At 41.6% G+C, this 20,818-nt stretch overlaps 1 protein-coding gene across 3 annotated transcripts in view; it reads left to right on the forward strand.

Moving 5' to 3' along the window:
* CTNNA3 (catenin alpha 3) overlaps positions 1-20,818 on the forward strand; it is a 954,378-nt gene that overhangs the window by 905,483 nt on the left and 28,077 nt on the right. For 2 of the 3 annotated variants that reach the window (XM_070945838.1, XM_070945839.1), the window contains 2 exons: positions 1,908-2,013; positions 18,006-18,140. In XM_070945838.1, the coding sequence (XP_070801939.1) occupies positions 1,908-2,013; positions 18,006-18,140 (241 nt within the window). Of the gene's footprint in view, positions 1-1,907; positions 2,014-18,005; positions 18,141-20,818 lie in introns of those variants that run through there. The other variant, XM_070945840.1, reaches the window with a different exon arrangement.

Below are 20,818 nucleotides of genomic sequence, written 5' to 3' on the forward strand. Positions count from 1 at the left end.
AGAAGACAGGGTGGTTTTAACATTTTCACAATAATCCTCAATGCAGATATTGAGCAGGACTTGTAAACCCACCTCCCTGCCTCCAAAAAATAACCACCTTATTTGGGTATCTGTTTGGAAGCCCATTCTCTCATGCAAGTTACTAAGCCAACATCCCTTGACATCCGAAGCAGATTTAATGTTTTGCCTCCTTTTCAACATCAATATTTGATTCCCATTCCCATTCAAGAATGTCTTTGGTTTTGCCCCTTAAAGAAAATAGAACTGTTCACATGTTCTTTCAATGCCCTTTTCAAAGAATAGAATAGATAGAATAGAATTTTTTATTGGCCAAGTGTGATTGGACACACAAGGAATTTGTCTTGGTGCATACGCTCTCAGTGTACATAAAAGATACGTTCATCAAGAATCATAAGGTACAACACTTAATGATAGTCATAGGGCACAAATAAGCAATCAGGAAACAATATCAATATAAATCGTAAGGGTACGAGCAACAAAGTTACAGTCATACAGTCATAAGTGGAAGGAGATGGGTAGTGGGAACGATGAGAAGATTAATAATAGTGCAGATTTAGTGAATAGTTTGACAGTGTTGAGGGAATTATTTATTTAGCAGAGTGATGGCATTTGGGAAAAAACTGTTCCTGTGTCTAGTTGTTCTGGTGTGCAGTGCTCTATAGCATAGTTTTGAGGGTAGAAGTTGAAACAGTTTATGTCCAGGATGCGAGGGGTCTGTAAATATTTTCACAGCCCTCTTTTTGACTCGTGCAGTATACAGGTCCTCAATGGAAGGCAAATTGATAGTAACTGTTTTTTTCTGCAGTTCTAATTATCCTCTGAAGTCTGTGTCTGTCTTGTTGGGTTACAGAGCCAAACCAGACAGTTATAGAGGTGCAGATGACAGACTCAATAATTCCTCTGTAGAACGGTGTCAGCAGCTCCTTGGGCAGTTTGAGCTTTCTGAGTTGGTGCAGAAAAACATTATTTGTTGTGCTTTTTTGATGACGTTTTTGATGTTAGGTGTCCATTTTAGATCTTGCGATATGATAGAACCTAGAAATTTGAAGGTCTCTACTGTTGATACTGTGTTGTCTCGTATTGAAAGAGGTGGAAGTATGGAAGGGTTTCTCCTAAAGGTAAGGTCTTTAAATGATGAGGCGTGTTGAATTTATGACATCTCATTTGGTCTTAAGAGTCATGCAAGATTGGATGAGGACGTTGCTTGTCTCCTTTTCTAGCAGCTCAGCAAACTTTGTTGAAAGGTTGCCAAATTTCTTTCAATTGCTATTGCTCCGAGAAGATTGTGCAGCTATCTTGATTATTTGTTTTCATTATATATGTGTGTGTGTGTAGCTATAATAATTCTCTTCATTTCCTGTTCATCCAGACAGCATGCACAGTTCTTGGGTGTTGTTGCTAATTTACCTTTTAGAAGTTGATTTAAAATATTTTTATAGTGGATTGTAGGCAGTGATGGGTTTCAAATTTTTTTTACTACCGGTTCTGTGGGTGTGGCTTGGTGGGCGTGGCATGGCTTGGTGGGTGTGGCTTGGTGGGCATGGCAGGGGAAGGATACTGTAAAATCTCCATTTCCTCCTGATCAGCTGGGATTTGAGAGGCAGAGAATAGATGGGGGCTGGGCCAGTCTGAATTTTTACTACCGGTTCTCCGAACTACTCAAAAGTTCTCCAGAACTGGTCAGAACCTGCTGAAACCCACCTTGAGAATCAGAGTCATCACACATGCAATAGATAAAATGTGATCGCATGGTTGCAGAGACATCTCTTCTTTTCCAATGCAACAGAGACATTCTTAGAAGACCAAAAGAAATTGTATGCTCATATTTATTCTAAGATTGTACCAGATGTTTAATATTCATCATATATATATTGTTCTAATTAAAGGGGCAGAGGACCACTGAAGAATACATCAGATGTGATTAATGCAGCTAAAATGATCTCAGAGTCAGGATCTAGGATGGATGTTCTTGCAAGGCTCATTTCTAATCAGGTAAGAAAACAGGGAGAACATAACACGTCTTGTGTTACAACTGACCCCATGCTCCAAATACTATTATATATTTTATATTCTTTGTCAGGTGCCTATTTTCTTTGTCAAGCAGATTGCTAAAAATTTACTACAGCTCTTGGAGAATGAATTATTAAACCAGATGCACCAGTTCATCATTTGTCACCATTCTAAAATTATCTTGGTAACTTGCATTTTAAACCCCGTAATTGGCTTCATAATAAAACCTCTTGTTTAACAGGAATGCTATCTTATTTTTTTTCAAGTAAGACCAGTGGTGAAATCCAATTTGTTTTACTACCGGTTCTGTGGGTGTGGCTTGGTGGGTGTGGTGTGGTTTGGTGGACGTGGTTTGGTGGGAGTGGCAGGGGAAGGATACTGCAAAATCTCCATTCCCACCCCATTCCAGGGGGAAAGATACTGCAAAATCCCCATTCCCTCCCCACTCCTGGGGGGGGGATATTGCAAAATCTCCATTCCCACCCCAATCTGGGACCAGCCAGAGGTCGTATTTGCCAGTTCTCTGAACTACTCAAAATTTTCGCTACCGGTTCTCCAAACTACTCAAAATTTCCGCTACTGGTTCTCGAGAACCTGTCAGAACCTGTTGGATTTCACCCCTGAGTGGGCGTGGCAGGGGAAGGATACTGCAAAATCTCCATTCCCACCCCATTCCAGGGGGAAAGATACTGCAAAATCCCCATTCCCTCCCCACTCCTGGGGGAATGATATTGCAAAATCTCTATTCCCACCCCACTCTGGGACCAGCCTGAGGTAATATTTGCCACTTCTCTGAACTACTCAAAATTTCCGCCAGCAGTTCTCCGAACTACTCAAAATATCCACTACCGGTTCTCTGAACTACTCAAAATTTGTCAGAACCTGCTGGATTTCACCCCTGCCTTTTAGTGCACATCTTTGGACTTGGGTAGATTCCATCTGGAGTCCATTTGGAGTGGATTGGGCGATAGGTATTGTTAAATAATTAAATAACTAAATATCATTTTGAGTATATTCTTACTAAAGATAAATTAACTCATGGGGTACGTTTAACTCACTTGTCTGGACTTCAATGGTTTTTTTGCTTTGTAAAGTGTGTCAGTAAAATAAGCTATAAGTGTACATGTTAATAATGTCCTAGAGCAGTGTTGTCAAATTGACATTGTCACGGCAGTGTCACGTGACGTATCGGGAGTTTTTTTTCCCCTTCGCTACACCGGGCATGGGCGTGGTCAGTGCATGAGGCATCCGGCCCGCGGGCCATGAGTTTGACAGCCTTGGACTAGAGTTTCCTTCATATGTATTTATGTATTTATTTATTTATTGGTTCGATTTATATGCCGCCCTTCTCCGGAGACTCAGGGCGGCTTACAATGCGTTAAGCAATAGCCTCCATACTTTTGTATATACCTGCTTAGTAGGGCTTTTGCCCCCTCCCCCTAAGCGGTGTTCTTTTTTATACAAAGTCAGCTTATTGCCCCCACAATCCGGGTCCTCATTTTACCTACCTCGAAAGGATGGAAGGCTGAGTCAACCTTGAACCTGGTGAGATTTGAACTTGCAGTAATTGCAGGCAGCTGGTGCTATTTAACAGCACTTTAGTCTGCTGCGCCACCAAGGCTCTTTCAACCCTGTGTCTTCGCAACCCTGATCCAGCTGCTCGTGTTGAACGTGGTAGCCTGGCAGAAAACTGAGAGCGCCAAATCAGCAGCCAAGGGTACAGAGACGTCTGCTGAAATAGCTGCTTGGCATCGTTCCCGATTATCTCTTCCCACTATATGCACACCTTTCCATAACAACGATTGTTGCCTGCCAGTGAACTGTGGGCTAGGTGCTTTATTATTCTGCAGTTTGGACACATCTTTTTTCAAAGATTTTCTTTATGGTTGGCAAAACTGGGAGATAGCTGAATTAGCTTCTTGCCAAAGCTAATAATGTCATTTCAGTGGAACACAGTTCATCATTCACAGTACCTTTCAAAGCACAGCTCTGTTAGCCTGAGACCACCTTCCAGTCAACACCTCCATCATAAAACAAGTTTTTTTTAAAAAAAATACATTTTCCCCCCGCTCTAATGTGAAAGTGTGCCTGAAATAAGCAATCAGTCTGTAATGAAGATTCAGTGTTGCATATCTTTGACCTTTTCCAGTTCATAAAGTAGAACAGTTTCTAATGAATGACTTTTATTTAGGTTTCATGCCATCTCACACCATCAAAATGTGAAACCATTGAATTAGGCAATATGGATTGTTGCCTGGGGGGGGGATATGTTGTGATTTAACATTAGCTCTATCATATAAGACATTTCCTTCAGCAGGAGTTTTGCAGATGTGAGGATTTTATATAGAATAACAAAGTTGGAAGGGACCTTGGAGGTCTTCTAATCCAACCCTGTGCCCAGGCAGGAAACCCTACACCACTTCAGACAAATGGTTATCCAACATCTTCTTAAAAACTCCCAGTGTTGGAGCATTCACAACTTCTGGAGGCAAGTTGTTCCACTGATTAATTGTTCTAACTGTCAGCCATGTCACCCATGCCCAGGCTCCGAGCCATTTCCCATGGCTCACAACAGATCCTGTTTCTTAGTCACCAAAGAGTTCTCATTGGCTGACTTGTTGTTATGGCTATCCCAGCTCATAATTTCTCATACATTGACATTCTGGTCCTTTTCTACCACTGCCTTCTTATTCTCTATGACTTACTGTGGAATCTCGCATCTGAGAGGGTCTGGCCCATATACTGTCTTGCATGTCACTTCCTCTGTTTGATCTTCTTCCCATTTCTGCTGTTGACTCAGCCAGTCTCTCTGCAGGTCATCTTTGGGTGTCATCTTTCTAGTGTACTCCTGGATACTCTGGCTGGGGAATTCAGAGAATTGAAATCCATACATCTTAAAAGTTACTAAGATTGATATACACTGCTGTATGGAATCAAAGGTTAGATTCTGAAGGAGCAGGATAACAAGATAGAAATAGAAATAGAATAACAGAGTTGGAAGGGACCTTGGAGGTCTTCTAGTCCAACCCCCTGCCCAGGCAGAAAACCCTACAGCACTTCAGACAAATGGTTATCCAACATCTTCTTAAAAATTTTCCAGTATTGGAGCATTCACAACTTCTGCAGGCAAGTTGTTCCACTTATTAATTGTTCTAATTGTCAGGAAATTTGTCCTTAGTTCTAAGTTGCTTCTGTCCTTGATTAGTTTCTACCCCCATTGCTTCTTGTCCTGCCCTCAGGTGCTTTGGAGAATAGCTTGACTCCCTCTTCTTTGTGGCAGCCCCTGAGATATTGGAACACTGCCATCATGTCTCCCCTAGTCCTTCTTTTCATTAAGCTAGACATACCCAGTTCCTGCAATGGTTCTTCTTCTGCCTTGCCTGCTTTGAACATACTTGTTAAGTAATTCTGTGAGCAGATGTTGCTTTGCAATGTGACTGTTACCTAATTATTGGTAGATTATTTATTCAGCTGCTAAGATGGCTGTTCTATCTTTGTATCGGTTGCTTTCTCTGTGATGGCTAACATTGATGTCTGATGGATGGTATTCTTTCCCTGTGATCATTGAATTGGTTGATTTTTGCACAATGGGGAGAATGTGGTATGTTGATCTGAACTGATGAATTCAAACTGGGCGTTTGCTTATGTCTTTTGATAGGTCCATCAAGAAAGTAAGCCTATGAGTCTGTTGGTCAATGCTTGGTTGAAGTCTCCTATTAAAATTCCCTTGCATTTTTCAGTTTGGTTTCTTCTAATATTCCCACTGTTTTCCATGTGAAATAATTATTGAAATAATTTCACTACAAAATTGTAGTAATAAGGGCTTGCAGAATAAACTAGAATTAAAAGGCAAGATACAGATGTATCTATAGGAAGTTAGCACCCACCTCTCTCCTAGAAAAATGAAATATTTTAGGAAATATTAAAAGGACAGAATATTTCCCCAAAAGGGGAGGCAGAAACTCAGCTCCCCCCCTTACCTTTGTCAATGGGCCATTAAGGCCTGGGCCAGTCTATTCTACATAACAATGATCTATCTCCTTCAGGCAGAGCCATAATAGGAATTGCCCAAAGCCCTTTCATTACATCATCACCCAGCAAGAGTCAGCCAAACTTGGGACTCAAAAACACAACCTACAAAGTTACCCGTGTGGCTCCATGGGAGTGTGACAACCAATCAGAATACAAGTTCAAATTCAAATCCCAACAGAGGGTATAAATCTCTTTCTCTCTCTCTCTACTCCATGTGCCTTTTTGCCCAGGACCTCAAGCCATGTGGTTCTGTCCACCATTAAAAACCATCTTTCCAAACAGCCACCATTGTTTCCAGTGTCTTTCTCCCCACTTGGATGTTGTGACCTAGGCTCACTTTATCATTACAAGACACAATTAGTCCCAAACAAAACTATTTTATTACAACAGCTGAGAATTACTTCATTCCCAGCTTAGTCCAAATTAATTCCAAAACAAGTCCTTCAGAAAAAGTCCTTCAGGCTTATCACAAACTTTTATCTTCTTTGGCACCCTGCCAAAGGCCTTTCTTGGCAAAGCCCCATGAAGTTCAGAAACAAGAGATGCCAACTGGAAACAGATTTAGCAACGTTGCTTTCCTACAAAGAGCCCAAGAGCCTTTGCTGCTCTTTTAAGCCTTGTGGGAGGGGCCAATCATCTCCTGGCCTTACTCCTGAGTCGTCCCTTTTGCTTTAGCTGCTCTTTCCTTCTCACAACTTTGTGCAGGCTCCTTCTGTTCCTCTGCCTCTCTGCTGCCCAACTCTGGGGGCTCCGGAGTCCACGCATCACTCCCAGATGGCCCTGGCCCCATCTCTGTCTCAACGTAGAGCCCTCATCCGGGCCTTCCTCAGACTCCAGGAATGGCCCAGGGTCCTCCCCAGCCTCCTCACTGTCCGACTCCGCTGCCAGCTCCACAGGCTGCTGGTGGACCATAACATTGGAACTGAACCCAGAAGGATATTTCTTCCAACATATCAAAAGCCATCTTTCATCCTACCTTATAACCCATAAGTGTTTCAAAATAAGGCTTTTATTATATAATTTTCCTGTCTCAAATCCAGAATTCTATTGGTGTGGTGAGAAAGTGCCCATATGGTTTGTTTCACATTCACAATTCTCTTACGTTTTCCTTATGGTTATTTCTTTTTTTCTTCTTGTGGAGGGAAACAAAATTGATCACATTAGAAACTGTCCTCCTATATCACTTTCCATGCAAAATTGTGCCTGGACTGTTATTCCTACTTTAAATATAATCCTCATCTCTTGGTGACAATAAAGTTTGAGTTACTTGTTTTTTCCCAAAGTTGGACTATGCAAATCTAATTAGAAATCCATGGGAAGCCATACCTAGAAAGAGGTTGCTTCCATGTATACTGTCAATAGTAATTCGACAAGTACAGATTTTACTATTCGATGTCTTCTGGCTGTATTTCTCTGTAACATATCCTGTTTCTCTGAAAATAAGACCTCCCTGGAAAATAAACCCAATCGGGCTTTTGAGCGCATGTTAAATGTTTTTGGGGAAAAGACTTATTTTTCATTTTGATTGCCAATCTACTTCAACAGTTGAAATCTCTTAGTCAAAAATATGTAAGCAAGCAAGCAAGCAAGCAGGTACCCTGTTTCCCCTAAAATAAAACATTCCCTGATAATAAGCCCAATCGGGCTTTTAAACGCATGCCCTAAAATAATCCCCCCTTGAAAATAATCCCTCCCCAAAAATATTTAAATGCATGTGCAGTCGGTCCCCACCATTTCCTCTGGTTGGGTTAGAGCGACAGAGCTGGAAATCAGATAAGATGACAAGAGGAGCCCCGTCTTGCTCCATGTGCCCCAAAATAATAAGACCCCCCCAAATATTTCGGTGTTCAAAAAAATATAAGACAGGGTCTTATTTTCAGGCAAACACGGTAGAATTGTTTTCTTGTGGGGTTTTAATTTTTTCCAACTTCTACATGAACGAAGAAACCGCACCATAATTTTTACAGAATCATGCAGCCTCCCTCAAATCACTTAAAATACATTGGAAACCAATGTTTATTCTACATTCAAATTATATTGCCAATTTCTTGTTTTAATTATATTCTTAGATGCTTTTCACCGCCCCAGGAAGTAAGACATTTGGCAGCACAGCCACAGGCCTTGTTTTCATTGAGAAAACACCAGGGCCTTTTGCTGTTTCACTTCTTCCTCTCTGGATTGTTGTTATTATAGCCAAAAGACATTAAAATCGAGAATAATTTCACTAATAAACTCTTTGTCCTTTTCCTTAAGCTAATAAAGGCTCATGATTACCTTGATTGAAAGGCAAGATACTAATGTTCCAGTAGTTAATAAAACTATACACAAACCTCCCTTCCTGCCTCAAAGCTGTATTTTGTTATGCAATTTCCATGTCTGAAGCATGGAGTTCTTACTGGCCAGCTCTGGGGGAATTCACACAGCTTGGTCTGACTTTCACAATTCTTTTATATTTTCCTGCTTCTTTTCCTGTCTCTCTCTCTCTCTCTCTCTCTCTCTCTCTCTCTCTCTCTCTCTCTCTCTCTCTCTCTCTCTCTCTCTCTCTCTCTCTTTTGCTTTAATTTATATTCCGCCCTTCTCCGGAGACTCAGGGCGGCTTACAATGCATTAAGCAATAGCCTTCATACTTTTGTATATTTTATACAAAGTCAGTTTATTGCCCCCACAATCTGGGTCCTTTTCTAGTGGAGGAAAGCAAGATTGATTGCACTAGGGCAGTGATGGTGAACCTTTTACTCACCGAGTGTCGAACAGGTACGCGCTTTGCGTGCATTGCACACGCTTGCTATCTGTGCTAATGTGCGGCTCCTCCCTGTGCGCTGCGCATACAACCGTACCATCTGTGCATGCGTACGGCTTTCGTGCATGGCCCCCCATGTGTGTGCAACCACACCATCTGCGCATGCACGCAGATTTCACGCGGCTCCCCTGTGCACTGCATGTGCAATCGCACCATTTGTGCATGTGTGCGGTTTTCACACGTGCAATGCTCGCACACGAAAGCCATCTACGCATGCGTGTGCTGTGCACAAGTATTCTTGCGCGCATGCACAAACATGTGCGCATATGCAGGAGAGCTCCGAAGACCAGCTGGGTCCCCTGAATTGCGTGCATGCACACCGAAGGCCCAAACACCAGCTGTGGCATGTGCGCATGCACAGCTGCAGGTGAGTTGGGCGACAGCTCATGTGCCAGAAAAGATGGCTCTGCATGTCACCTCCGGCACGCGTGCCATAGGTTTGCCATCACGGCACTAGGGACTATCTTCCTATAACAGCAGAAAAAACAACACTATCAAACTATTCACTAAATCTGCATTACTATTAATCTTTTCATCGTTCCCACCACCCATCTCCTTCCACTTATGACTGTATGGCTGTAACTTTGTTGCTTGGATCCTTACAATTTATATTGATATTGTTTCCTGATTGCTTATATGTACCCTATGACTATCATTAAGTGTTGTACCTTATGATTCTTGACAAATGTATCTTTTCTTTTTATGTACACTGAGAGCATATGCACCAAAGACAAATTCCTTGTGTGTCCAATCACACTTGGCCAATAAAATTCTATCCTCTCCTCTCCTCTCCTCTCCTCTCCTCTCCTCTCCTCTCCTCCTCTTCTCTTCTATTCTATAGCACCTGTTTTATTGTACATGATACTATTATTTTACTTTAAATATAATTCTCATCTCTTGTTCTTTTCATCATATACCATTTTTACCAGGAGGAAGCTTTATGCCGCCCTGAGTCTTCGGAGAGGGGCGGCATATAAATAAATTAAATCAATTAAATTAAATTAAGGCACGTTTCTTGGCTTTAGGACCAGGAAGGTTGATTTCCTATTCTTCTTTCTGAAAGTTCAGGAAAGTAGTTTATACTCCACATTTGTTGAGATCCATATAGATGTTTTTCCTCCATAGGGAACAGCTTGCAATGAATTGCATATCCAATTGGTTATGGTGTGGCATGCCATTCAATTGAGTAATTTAAATGGATCCCAAATGCAGAATTTTTGGCTATCTTATTTTCCCATGAAATGCTTTCTCACCTCCCATCCCCCATTCCCTCAACTCAATTATATACTTAGGAAGAAAACTTTCACACATTAGTGCCTGTTGAAGAAACATCAAACCATCTTCCTTAATGTTAACTAGAAATCAGTTTGGGGAAGAAAAAAAAGCTGATCACAGAATGTTATAAAAATCCATTTTTTGCTTATGTTACAAAACTGTAAGAAGTCAGAAACTTACAAAGCAAATTCTAATTAAGACATTATTTTTATTAGGATTCTGTCTTATTGCATATCAGTAAATTACCATAAAAAAGATTTTAAATATGTTAAGATGATTGAGACAAAAATTACAGTAATATGATTATGATAAGTACAATCAGGCCAATTAAGATACTCGTCTGGCTGTTTAGAATATTATAAATTTGGTTCCGCTTTATCTGCTCTTTAGTGAGACCCCACTGAAATCGGTGCTGCAGTCAAATCCATCTACCGTAGATTTCCATGGCTTTTTTAAATATATATTTCACTCTATTGAACATGGATTTTAGTGTTGTAAATTCTGAAATCAGTAGAACAAGGGAAGTAAATGTATTTCCTTTGAAAATTGCTGAGGTGAAACTGAAGAAAGATTTACTTAATAACAGTATATCCTTGTAAACTGCCCAGAGTCACTGAGAGTGAATTGAGTGGCCATAAAATTTTTCTTAAATAAATAAATACAGTTAGAGGGATTTTCTATTGTTTTTCAGTTTTCTGTTTAACGTTTTGAATTATGAATAAGTAGCAAATTTTCTCTTATTTATTGCAAAGTGTTAAATGACAATACCATTTCTCACTTAGCTCCAACCAGACAACCTATAATCTATTACTGGATCTTCTTTCGTCAATATTTCCTTACTGAAAGAGATAAATAGGATGACTCCAGCTGGACAAAAAAGCAGTGGGACCGGATCTTTAACAGTAGAACCTCTGCATCTTTTGCATCAAATTAACAGTAACAGAGTTGGAAGGGACTTTGTAGGTCATCTACTCACTACCCCCTACTCACTACCTACTCACTACTACTCACTACCCCCTACTCATGCAGGAGACCTATACTAGGGATTCAAACCGCCAAACTGCCAACCTTTCTGATTGACAAGCTCAGCGTCTTAGCCACTGAGCCACCTAGCCAGGTGAATCTGAGAGGATCAGCAGGATCTGACTTCCTGCTAGCTTCCCATTGGCTTTGCTTGTGGGAAACTGGCAGGGAGTGTTGGAAATTATGATCCTATGACCATAGCTGACTAGTGGGGCTGAAGCAGTCACAAATTTGCAAATACAACTGGATTTGAAGGTCCTTAAAATTTAAATTACGCAGGATTAATGGGGCCTGGATTTTCCACACATTCTGTAAAGCTAGCAGATTTGAGCTACCTTGATTCAAAAATTGTTATCCTGTGACATACCATTTCAGCTAATCGAAGGTTACAAATAGACGAGCAGGTTTTAGTAGTTTATAGATTCTAATCACCATAAGCGTGGAATTACGATCCATTTAATGTTTTTAGTGCCTGCCTGTGTTGTTTATTGTAGAAGAGCACCGAGATCTCTTTTCGAATTCCTGCTATTGTCATTACTTCTGTGTTGAATATTATGTCATTGATGATGGATCTCACCCTTTCCCCAGAATAGGATGTCTGTAGTGATCTAGGAATAGGCTATAGCAATAGCAATAGCACTTAGATTTATATACCACTTATAGTGCTTTTACAGCCCTCTCTAAGCGGTTTAGAGTCAGCCTATTGCCCCCAACAATCTGGGTCCTCATTTTACCCACCTCGGAAGGATGGAAGGCTGAGTCAACCTTGAGCTGGTGAGATTTGAACTGCCGAACTGCAGCTAGCAGTCAGCTGAAGTAGCCTGCAGTGCTGCACTCTAACCACTGCGCCACCTCAAGTCTGAGAGCCAATTAAGTGCAGTAGTTAAAGTTCCTGACTGGAAACCAGGAGATTGTGAGTTCTAGTCCTGCTTTAGGCACAGACCCAGCTAAGTGACCTTGGCCAGTCATTCCATCTCAGCCCTAGGAAGCAGGCAATGGCAAATCACTTCTGAAAAACCTGACCAAGAAAACTGCAGGGACCAGTCCAGACAGTTGCCAGGAGTCAACACAGACTCAAAGCCACACAGAGACATAAACACACACACACACACACACACACACACACACACACACACAGAGGAATAGGCTGTATATAGATTTCTTTTCTGAAAAATGAAGGAAACTTGCATTGTTCGGGTGCAACTAAATTACTTGGGACAAAGCATATTGATTCAATGGAGTGTATTACTATAAAAACATGTACAACGTTTTAGCGATGTAAACAATTTTTAGTTCTGCATAATTACTAGTGAGGGAAAAATGAAGGAAGCAATTGCACAAATATGATTTTTCTCAAACTAGCTGCATGGTGCATGTCTTTATTCTCATCAGGAATCTTTCAGTCTCAATAGAGGATCATAATATTTTGAGATGCCTCCTCTGTAGGAAAAGTGTATGTAAAGCTCTGAATTTTGGATCTCGGTCTGTTCCCAAATTATTCTGCCACAGCCTTTAGAAAATATGGCAGCTCATTACCTAATATTGTGAAAAAGATAAGATCGCTATTTCTGTTTCAATTGTGATACCCATTAAAAAGAAGGAAAATATATATTAATCCAAAGGAAAATATAATATACAAAATTATAATGATTTTAGAATCACAATCCAAATATGAAGTAATCTTTCCTATCTCTTAAATCAGGGGTGTCGAACTGGCAGCCCGCGGGCCAGATGGGTCACGCGCTAGCCACGCTCACCCCTGGTTTAACAAAGAGGAAAAAAGTCATGATACGTCACATGATGATGTGACGATGTGAGTGTCAACTCACAAAGCATCCCTGGCCTGCTTTCAAGTTGCCATAGGCAAGGGGGATGGGAAAAACCAATGAAGCAGCATGGCAGGCAAATACAAAAGCACATTCCAGACATATCTCTCTCAAGGCTGTCTCGCAGGGTTACCCACAGCGGCCAGAGGGGAGTGATATCTACAACCCGTGAAATTGCTCTGTTGGCAAATGTGATTGATGACATACCATGGGGGGAATGGGGAAACAGGGTCATGACTGTGGGCATAAATTACGTGGGGTCAGAGTTGGCTTCACTTGGAATGTGCCGACATGAAGCTCCTAATAAATAACTGGATTTCTTTTGAAGCTTGGCTCAAGGCTCATGATTTAATTAGGGCATCTGTCGGAACCCTGACAGAAGAGTTTGACACCCCTGTCTTAAAACCTTTTACAGGTAGTGCTCCACTTACAACTATCCATTTAGCAACCAAAGTTACAACATCACTGAAAAAAGTAACTTCTGACCATTGCAGCATTCCCACGGTTGTGTTTAAAATTGGGTGCTTGGCAACCTGTATGTATTTACAACAGTTGCAGCATTTCCAGGGTCCTATGATCCCCATTTAGCCTCTTCCAAGCTGGTTTCCGACAAGCAAAATCATCGAGGGGAAGCCAGACTCGCTTAACGACTGCATGATTCACTTCACAACTGCAGTGTTTCCCATGACAAAAATGATCACAAAACAGGGGGAAACTCACAACCCACCTTACTTAGCGATGGAAATCCTGATCCTAATTGTGGTCGTAAGTTGAGGACTGCCTGTACTGACAATGTTAAATCTGCGCTTCTCCGCCCCACTCCCACCCCTGTTTCCAATGAAAGTTGCATTCAAGGAGCTTGTCCTTGAGCCCTTTGAGCTGATTCCAAACCAGCTCCAGATCCGACCAATCATGCAAGCAGTTTATGAGAAAGGAAATCAAAGCTGATGCTTCCTTGTTGGAAGAAATATCCTTCTGGGTTCAGTTCCAAGTGGGGGGAAAAACACTGGATTCATGGAAGTTGCTTGGAAAGAAGATTTATTGATGAGCAGGATCACATGGCTTGAAATCCTGGGCAGAAAAAGGGCCGAGATGCTGAGAGTGCCTGGGCTTTATGCCCTCTGTTGGGTTTTGAATTTGAGCTTGTGTTCTGATTGGTTGTCAGACTCCCATGGGGACAAGCAGGAGTAACTTTGTAGGTTGTCTTTTGAATCCCAGCTTGGTTGACTCTTGCTGGGTGATGATGTAATGAAAGGGCTTTGAGCAATTCCTACTATGGCTGATCTGTCCCCGTCCACACACACACACAAACACAGCCAGCCGAGGGTTAAGGAAACACTTTGGAACACACCCAGTTTCTTTATCTCCAACTTGGCAGCGATAGACACACCGTCTGCCAAGTGCCTTTATTTTCACAGAAAAACAGAAAGATAAATACTCAGCTTCCAAATGTCCGACAACAATAAATATTTCTCTCAGCAGTTCCGAACGAGGCTTTAGTGACTATCCAAGGTTAGTTTTGTTCGTCACAAGGATCACTGACCACCACCCTCTATTATATAGTCTCTGGGGTGTGGTCCAGTGACTCAGTTCTAATCCCTAGCACACCTTCTAAGCTGCTGCAATCGTTTATCACGTCTTCGGAGGCGTGCGTCCAGGAATGATGTTTCTCCGTCACTCTGATCCGAGCCACCTGTCTCCCTGCTAATCTCCTCTCCCTCGGCCGGCACCTGAGACAATGCCAGAGGGGAGGGGCCTGGAGAGGGAGGCCTGGCTGACTCCTCTTCCTCATGCTCGGAGCTTTCTTCCTCCGATGGGACAGACTCAGAGGGCGGGGCCACAACAATGGTTCTGCCTGAAGGAGGTAGATCTTTGTTATGCAGAATAGACTAGCCCAGGCTTTAATGGCACATTGACAAAAAAAAAAGGGGGGGTGAGTTTCTGCCTCCCTTTTAGGGGAAATATTCTGCCCTTTTAATATTTCCTAAAATATCTCATTTTCCTAGGAGAGGGGTGGGTGCTAACTTCCTACATCCTTTCAGGGCTGCAGAGGACTAGTGGAATCTCTGGCTTCTCTTCTCCACCAGCTCCTGAGCTTCTAGAACGGTCAATATTCTCGCATTTCCCCTCGCATCCTGGACATAAACTGTTTCAACTCCTGCCCTCAAAACGACGCTATAGAGCACTGCACACCAGAACAATTAGACACAAGAACCGTTTTTCCCCGAATGCCAACACCCTGCTAAACAAATAATTCCCTCAACACTGTCAAACTATTCACTAAGTCTGCATTACTATTAATCTTCTCATTGCTCCCACCACCCATCTCCTTCCACTTATGACTGTATGACTGTAATTTTATCCTTACGATTCATATTGATATTGTTTCCTGATTGCTTATTTGTACCCTATGACTATCATTAAGTGTTGTACCTTATGATTCTTGACGAACGTATCTTTTCTTTTTATGTACACTGAGAGCATATGCACCAAAGACAAATTCCTTGTGTGTCCAATCACACTTAGCCAATAAAAAATTCTATTCTATTCTATTCTATTCTATTCTATTCTATTCTATTCTATTCTATTCTATTCTATTCTATTCTATTCTATTCTATTCTATTCTGGCCTGGAAGCTCACAGAGAGATTTTTTTTTATCTTTAACAAGGAATGAGGGGAAGGCAACTCTGATGTTTTCCTGGAATGACTTGCTTCTTTCATTAATTTTCACCTTCTCACGGATCAGTTGGAGGAAGTACTGAGGACCTCATGGTGATATCTCCCTTTTTTTCTGTGGGACTTCAGCAGAACTGAAGACAATGGAGGGTCAGTTTCAAACTGTCTTGGAGAGATCAAGTAGTGGAAGCAGCTGCATGTGAAAACGCTGTCAGTTGTCTTTTTTTTTTTTCATATTCAGGTCACAGAAACTCACTCATTGAAATAGGAGAGCACACACTGAAGATACTATTCATAATGTTTTGCAGAATGACAAGTATGGGTGATTATTCAGCTCCATAATATTTTATTCCTGAAGGGGACATTTGTATTTGCTGTTCCAGACATAAAAAAACAACAACAAGAAGTTGAAACAACACCATTACCCCCACATAGGTATTAGATGCATAAAACAACATGGAGTTCATTATTATGTACCTCTTGCAAAAACAGCCACGCTATCAAATAAGTAAACTGGCAGCAGTACAAAAGAGCAACTGTAAATTTATGAGGCTCACCCAGCATCTGAGTTCGAGCAAGCAATGCTTTGTTACATAAATCTTGATAAGGAGCGTAAGAGATTTGGGATGCCTGGAGGAAAGACGGAAAGGCGTAAACAGGATTGTGAGATGGCCAAAACCCAGAGGACTGCACAATTAGTTGCTCACCCTCCAGGAATATTTCATTTTCATTTCAATTTCCCTGACCTTTCCCTCCAGGCACCTAGAAGCCATTTCTGAAATGCATAAGAGCTTCTTCTGAAATCAGTTTAAATAGTATGGATATCTGTTTAAAAAAAAAAGAGAGAATAGAATTCTTTATTGGCCAAGTGTGATTGGACACACAAGGAATTTGTCTTTGGTGCATGTGCTCTCAGTGTACATAAAAAGAAAAGGGAAAAAATACATTCATCAAGTATCATAAGATACAACACTTAGTGATAGTCACAGGTTACTAAATAAGCAATCAAATCATACTAGGAAACAAATTAAACAAACAATATAAATCATAGAGATATAAGAAACAAGGTTATAGTCATAAGTGGGAGGAGATAGGTAATAATAGGAAGGATGAGAAGAATAATAGTAATACAGCAGAGGTGGGTTTCAGCAGGTTCTGACCAGTTCTGAAGAACCGGTAGTGGAAATTTTGAGTAGTTTGGAGAACTGGTAAATACCACCTCTGACTGGCCCCCACACCCATATATTCTCTGTCTCCCAAGTCCCAGCTGATTGGGAGGAAATGGGGATTTTGCAGTAACCTTCCCCTGGAGTGGGGAGGAAATGGAGATTTTACAGTATCTTTCCCCTGCCACGCCCACCAAGACATGCCACGCCCACAGAACCGGTAAAAATATTTTGAAACCCACCACTGTAATACAGTCTTAGTAAATAGTTTGACAAATGTTGTGGGAATTAGTTGTTTAGCAGAGTGATGGCATTCAGGAAAAAACTGTTCTTTGGTCTAGTTGTTCTGCTGTGCAGTGTCCTATAGCGTCATTTTGAGAGTAGAAGTTGAAACAATTTATGTCCAGGATGTGAGGGGTCTGTAGATATTTTCACAGCCCTCTTTTTGACTCGTGCAGTATACAGGTCCTCAATGGAAGGCAGGTTGGTAGCAATTGTTTTTTCTCCAGTTCTAATTATCCATTGAAGTCTGTGTCTGTCTTGGGTTGCAGAGCCAAACCAGACAGTTATGGAGGGGCAGCTGACAGACTCAATAATTCCTCTGTAGAATCAGCAGCTCCTTGGGCAGTTTGAACTTTCTGAGTGGTGCAGAAAGAACATTCTCTGTTGTGCTTTTTTGATGACATTTTTGATGTCAGGTGTCCATTTTAAGTCTTGAGATATGATAGAATCTAGAAACTTGAAGGTCTCTACTGTTGATACTGTGTTGTCTAGTATGAGGTGATAGTACAGGAGAGTTTCTTCTAAAATTTACCACAATTTCTACGATTTTTGAGTGTATTTAGTTCAAGATTGTTCCGGTTGCACCACAAGGTTACACCACAAGGAAAGAAAGGAAAATGGGGAAAAGGAAAAATGGGAAATGGGAAATTGGAAAAAAAAATGGGTAAAGGAAAGGAAAAATGGGAAAAGGAAAAATGGGAAATGGGAAAAAAGGAAAATGGGAAAAGGAAAGGAAAATGGGAAAAGGAAAAATGGGAAATGGGAAAAAAGGAAAATGGGGAAAAGAAAGGAAAATGGGGGGAGTTATTGCACCCTCTTAGCTCACTTTTCTTGGGATCCCTGATGTTAAAAGTAATTAGCTCAACTTATGCATTTTTGCTTTTATTTTTTAGTGTCCAGACTGGTCATGTAAGCAAGACTTACTTGCTTACCTGGAACAAATCAAGCTCTACTCCCACCAACTCAAAATCTGCAGCCAAGTCAAAGCTGAAATCCAGAACTTAGGCGGAGAGCTCATCATGTCAGCAGTAAGTGAAAACTGTCCTCAATGTATTACATGATTCTGTTCTCTTCCAGGTACAACCTGGACCCTGGTTGTTGTTGTTAGTTGCGAAGTCATGTCCGACCCATTGTGATCCAATGGACAACATTCCTCCAGGCCTTCCTGTCCTCTATCATCCCCCAAAGTCCATTTAAGCTCACGCCGACTACTTCAGTGACTGCATCCAGCCACCTCATTCTCTGTCGTCCCCTTCTTCTTTTGCCCTCAATCATTCCCAGCATTAGGCTCTTCTCCAGTGAGTCAATGGGTCTCTGAAATGAAATATAAGCCTCTTGTGGGTGAACCAGTTTAAATCCTGCCAGAACAAGTTCATCGTGGGTATGAATGCTAGGGTTTTAATATAGTTGTAAATTGTCACATATTTATTATTCATTTTCGCATTTCCATTCACAAAAAAAATTGAAGTTACATTTCTATCATCCTGGCACGATTGAAGAATTATATGATTAACTATGGAAATAAAGGGATTTGCAAGGCTGCTCTGTATAATATAAAAATGTAGGTCCCTATTTTCTGATTTTGCCTTCTTTACATAAATTATAATACTAATAAGTGGGTCTTGTAACAAGAAGCTGATATATATATTATCCCTGTTCAGATCTGTTTTTGTTTTTTTTAATTATTCTGGGCTATTTCATTCAGGTCTGTTTACCCTCCCAATTTCTATTTCCCCTCATAGCTACTATCATTACCTGCGGTTATGGGTTATAAAAGATTTTTGCACTTTTGCAAACCTTTTATCTCCCATAAGTTTACAGCTACCTTCCTTTTCAGCTACATGATGAACTACAATGATGAACTAAATATTTACATTTTTAAAAAGAGACAAGTATTAGCATTCATTCATTCATTCATTCATTCATTCATTCATTCATTCATTCATTCAATTTCAGTAAGCTGCCTATCTCAGTCAATAACTCAGAATGGCTTACAATTCAAAAAAATATATTACAGTTAAAAATACTAAAACATTTTAAAACACTAAAAACATCCAGATGAAATATACAAGATACTTGGCCAGTTAATACAGCCAGAAAATGAGGCCCTTGATACATTCAGCACCCCAGGCATTGGTTTTTAGGAGCTGATGAAAGGCTAACAGGGTTAGGGCCATTCTAATCTCCAAAGGTAGGATGTTCCATAGAGGAGGGGCCAGTGTGGAAAAAAACTCACCTTCTGGTCCCCTCCAACTGACAGTCTTTAATGCCATGCAAATTCTGCTCAGACTCGTACCAGTAGGGACGGGTAGTATACAGGAACAAACACTCTAATATTCTACATATGTTGTGGATTTCGGTTCCTGTCCATCCTTGCAATATCTGGTTGGACTGTCTGTTCTGTTTCTGATAATATAGGGACCCTAACCAGTGGTGGGCGGTAACCGGTTTAACAACTGGTTCGGTGAGCGTGTGCTTTGCACGTGTACCTAACGTATTTGTGCGCAGCGTTCGAAATACAGCAGTTTGAAGCTCAGCTGCTTACCTTCTAAGGCAGCCCTGATACGTAGAACAGCGGAGGCGCAGAAATCAGCTGTGCTGTGTGAATCAGCTGAGCCAGAAAGAAGGAAATATAGGACACGATAGGGCGGGGGCGGGTGAGCAGGGCCAGCTGGTTGTCTGAACTACTGGTTCGCTAGAACCGGTCCGAACCGGCAGCAGCCCACCACAGAACCTAACTATAAAATGTACATCTAAACTAGCTTGAGTTGTAATGGCCTAGACCCATGATGGCAAACCTATGACATGTGTGCCAGAGGTGGCACGCAGCGCCCTCTCTGATGGCACGCGAGCCATCACCCCATTTCAGCTCTGCTGTGCATGTGCGCAAACTCCTGCCAGCCAGCTGGTCTTTGGGTCTCTGCTGCACATGCAGGGAGAGGGGTGCATGCGGGTGGCCCCATGTGCGCATGCACAGGGGGCAGGGTGTGTGCACAGGGGTTGCACATGCATGCACGGAGGTGTGGTGGGTGCGGGGGTGCACACATGCATGTGGAGGTGCATGCAGGGGGCCGTGCACACATGCGTGGTGGGGTGCATGGACAGAGGCAGCACATGCATTGCATTTTGGGTGTTCAGGTGTGCAGGCTTTGGGCACTAGGTTCGGAAAAGGTTAGCCATCACTGGTCTAGACCAGTGTTTCTCAACCTTGGCAACTTGACGATGTATGGACTTCCGCTCCCATAATTCCCCAGTCAGCTATTGTGCCAAGCTCAAAAGTTGTGTCGATCCAAAAGAGCCCCAGGTGAGTATAAGGGATAATGGGACTCCTAAAGTACATTTTATGGAACCACAGTGTTCTCTGACTAGTTCTGAGAGTCAAGAGTTGTGTCTCTGTGTTGATCCGTTGAGGTATGTATCTGTGAGGGCAGGAACGATGATGGCAGCTCTATGATCAAACACAAAAATTAAAACACACACACAAAGACACTGAGTGGGAGCTTTAAGAAAAATGGTGCTGAAGGTTCTAGTGACTTTTCCTTCAGATTGCCTTTTCTCTCTTACGCGCTTTTATTGACAGATGAACAAAAATACATGACATACCCTTGTGAAAGTACATATTCAACACTCACGCAGCTAAGATCAAGGATCAAATACTAAAACAGACTGAAAAGGCTGAATATTACATCACCTCTAAAGCGGTGTC

Source organism: Pituophis catenifer, unplaced genomic scaffold (assembly GCF_029215685.1).
Source record: "Pituophis catenifer annectens isolate HBS135680 unplaced genomic scaffold, rPitCat1.0.hap2 SCAF_6, whole genome shotgun sequence".
Taxonomy (NCBI): Eukaryota; Metazoa; Chordata; class Lepidosauria; order Squamata; family Colubridae; genus Pituophis; species Pituophis catenifer.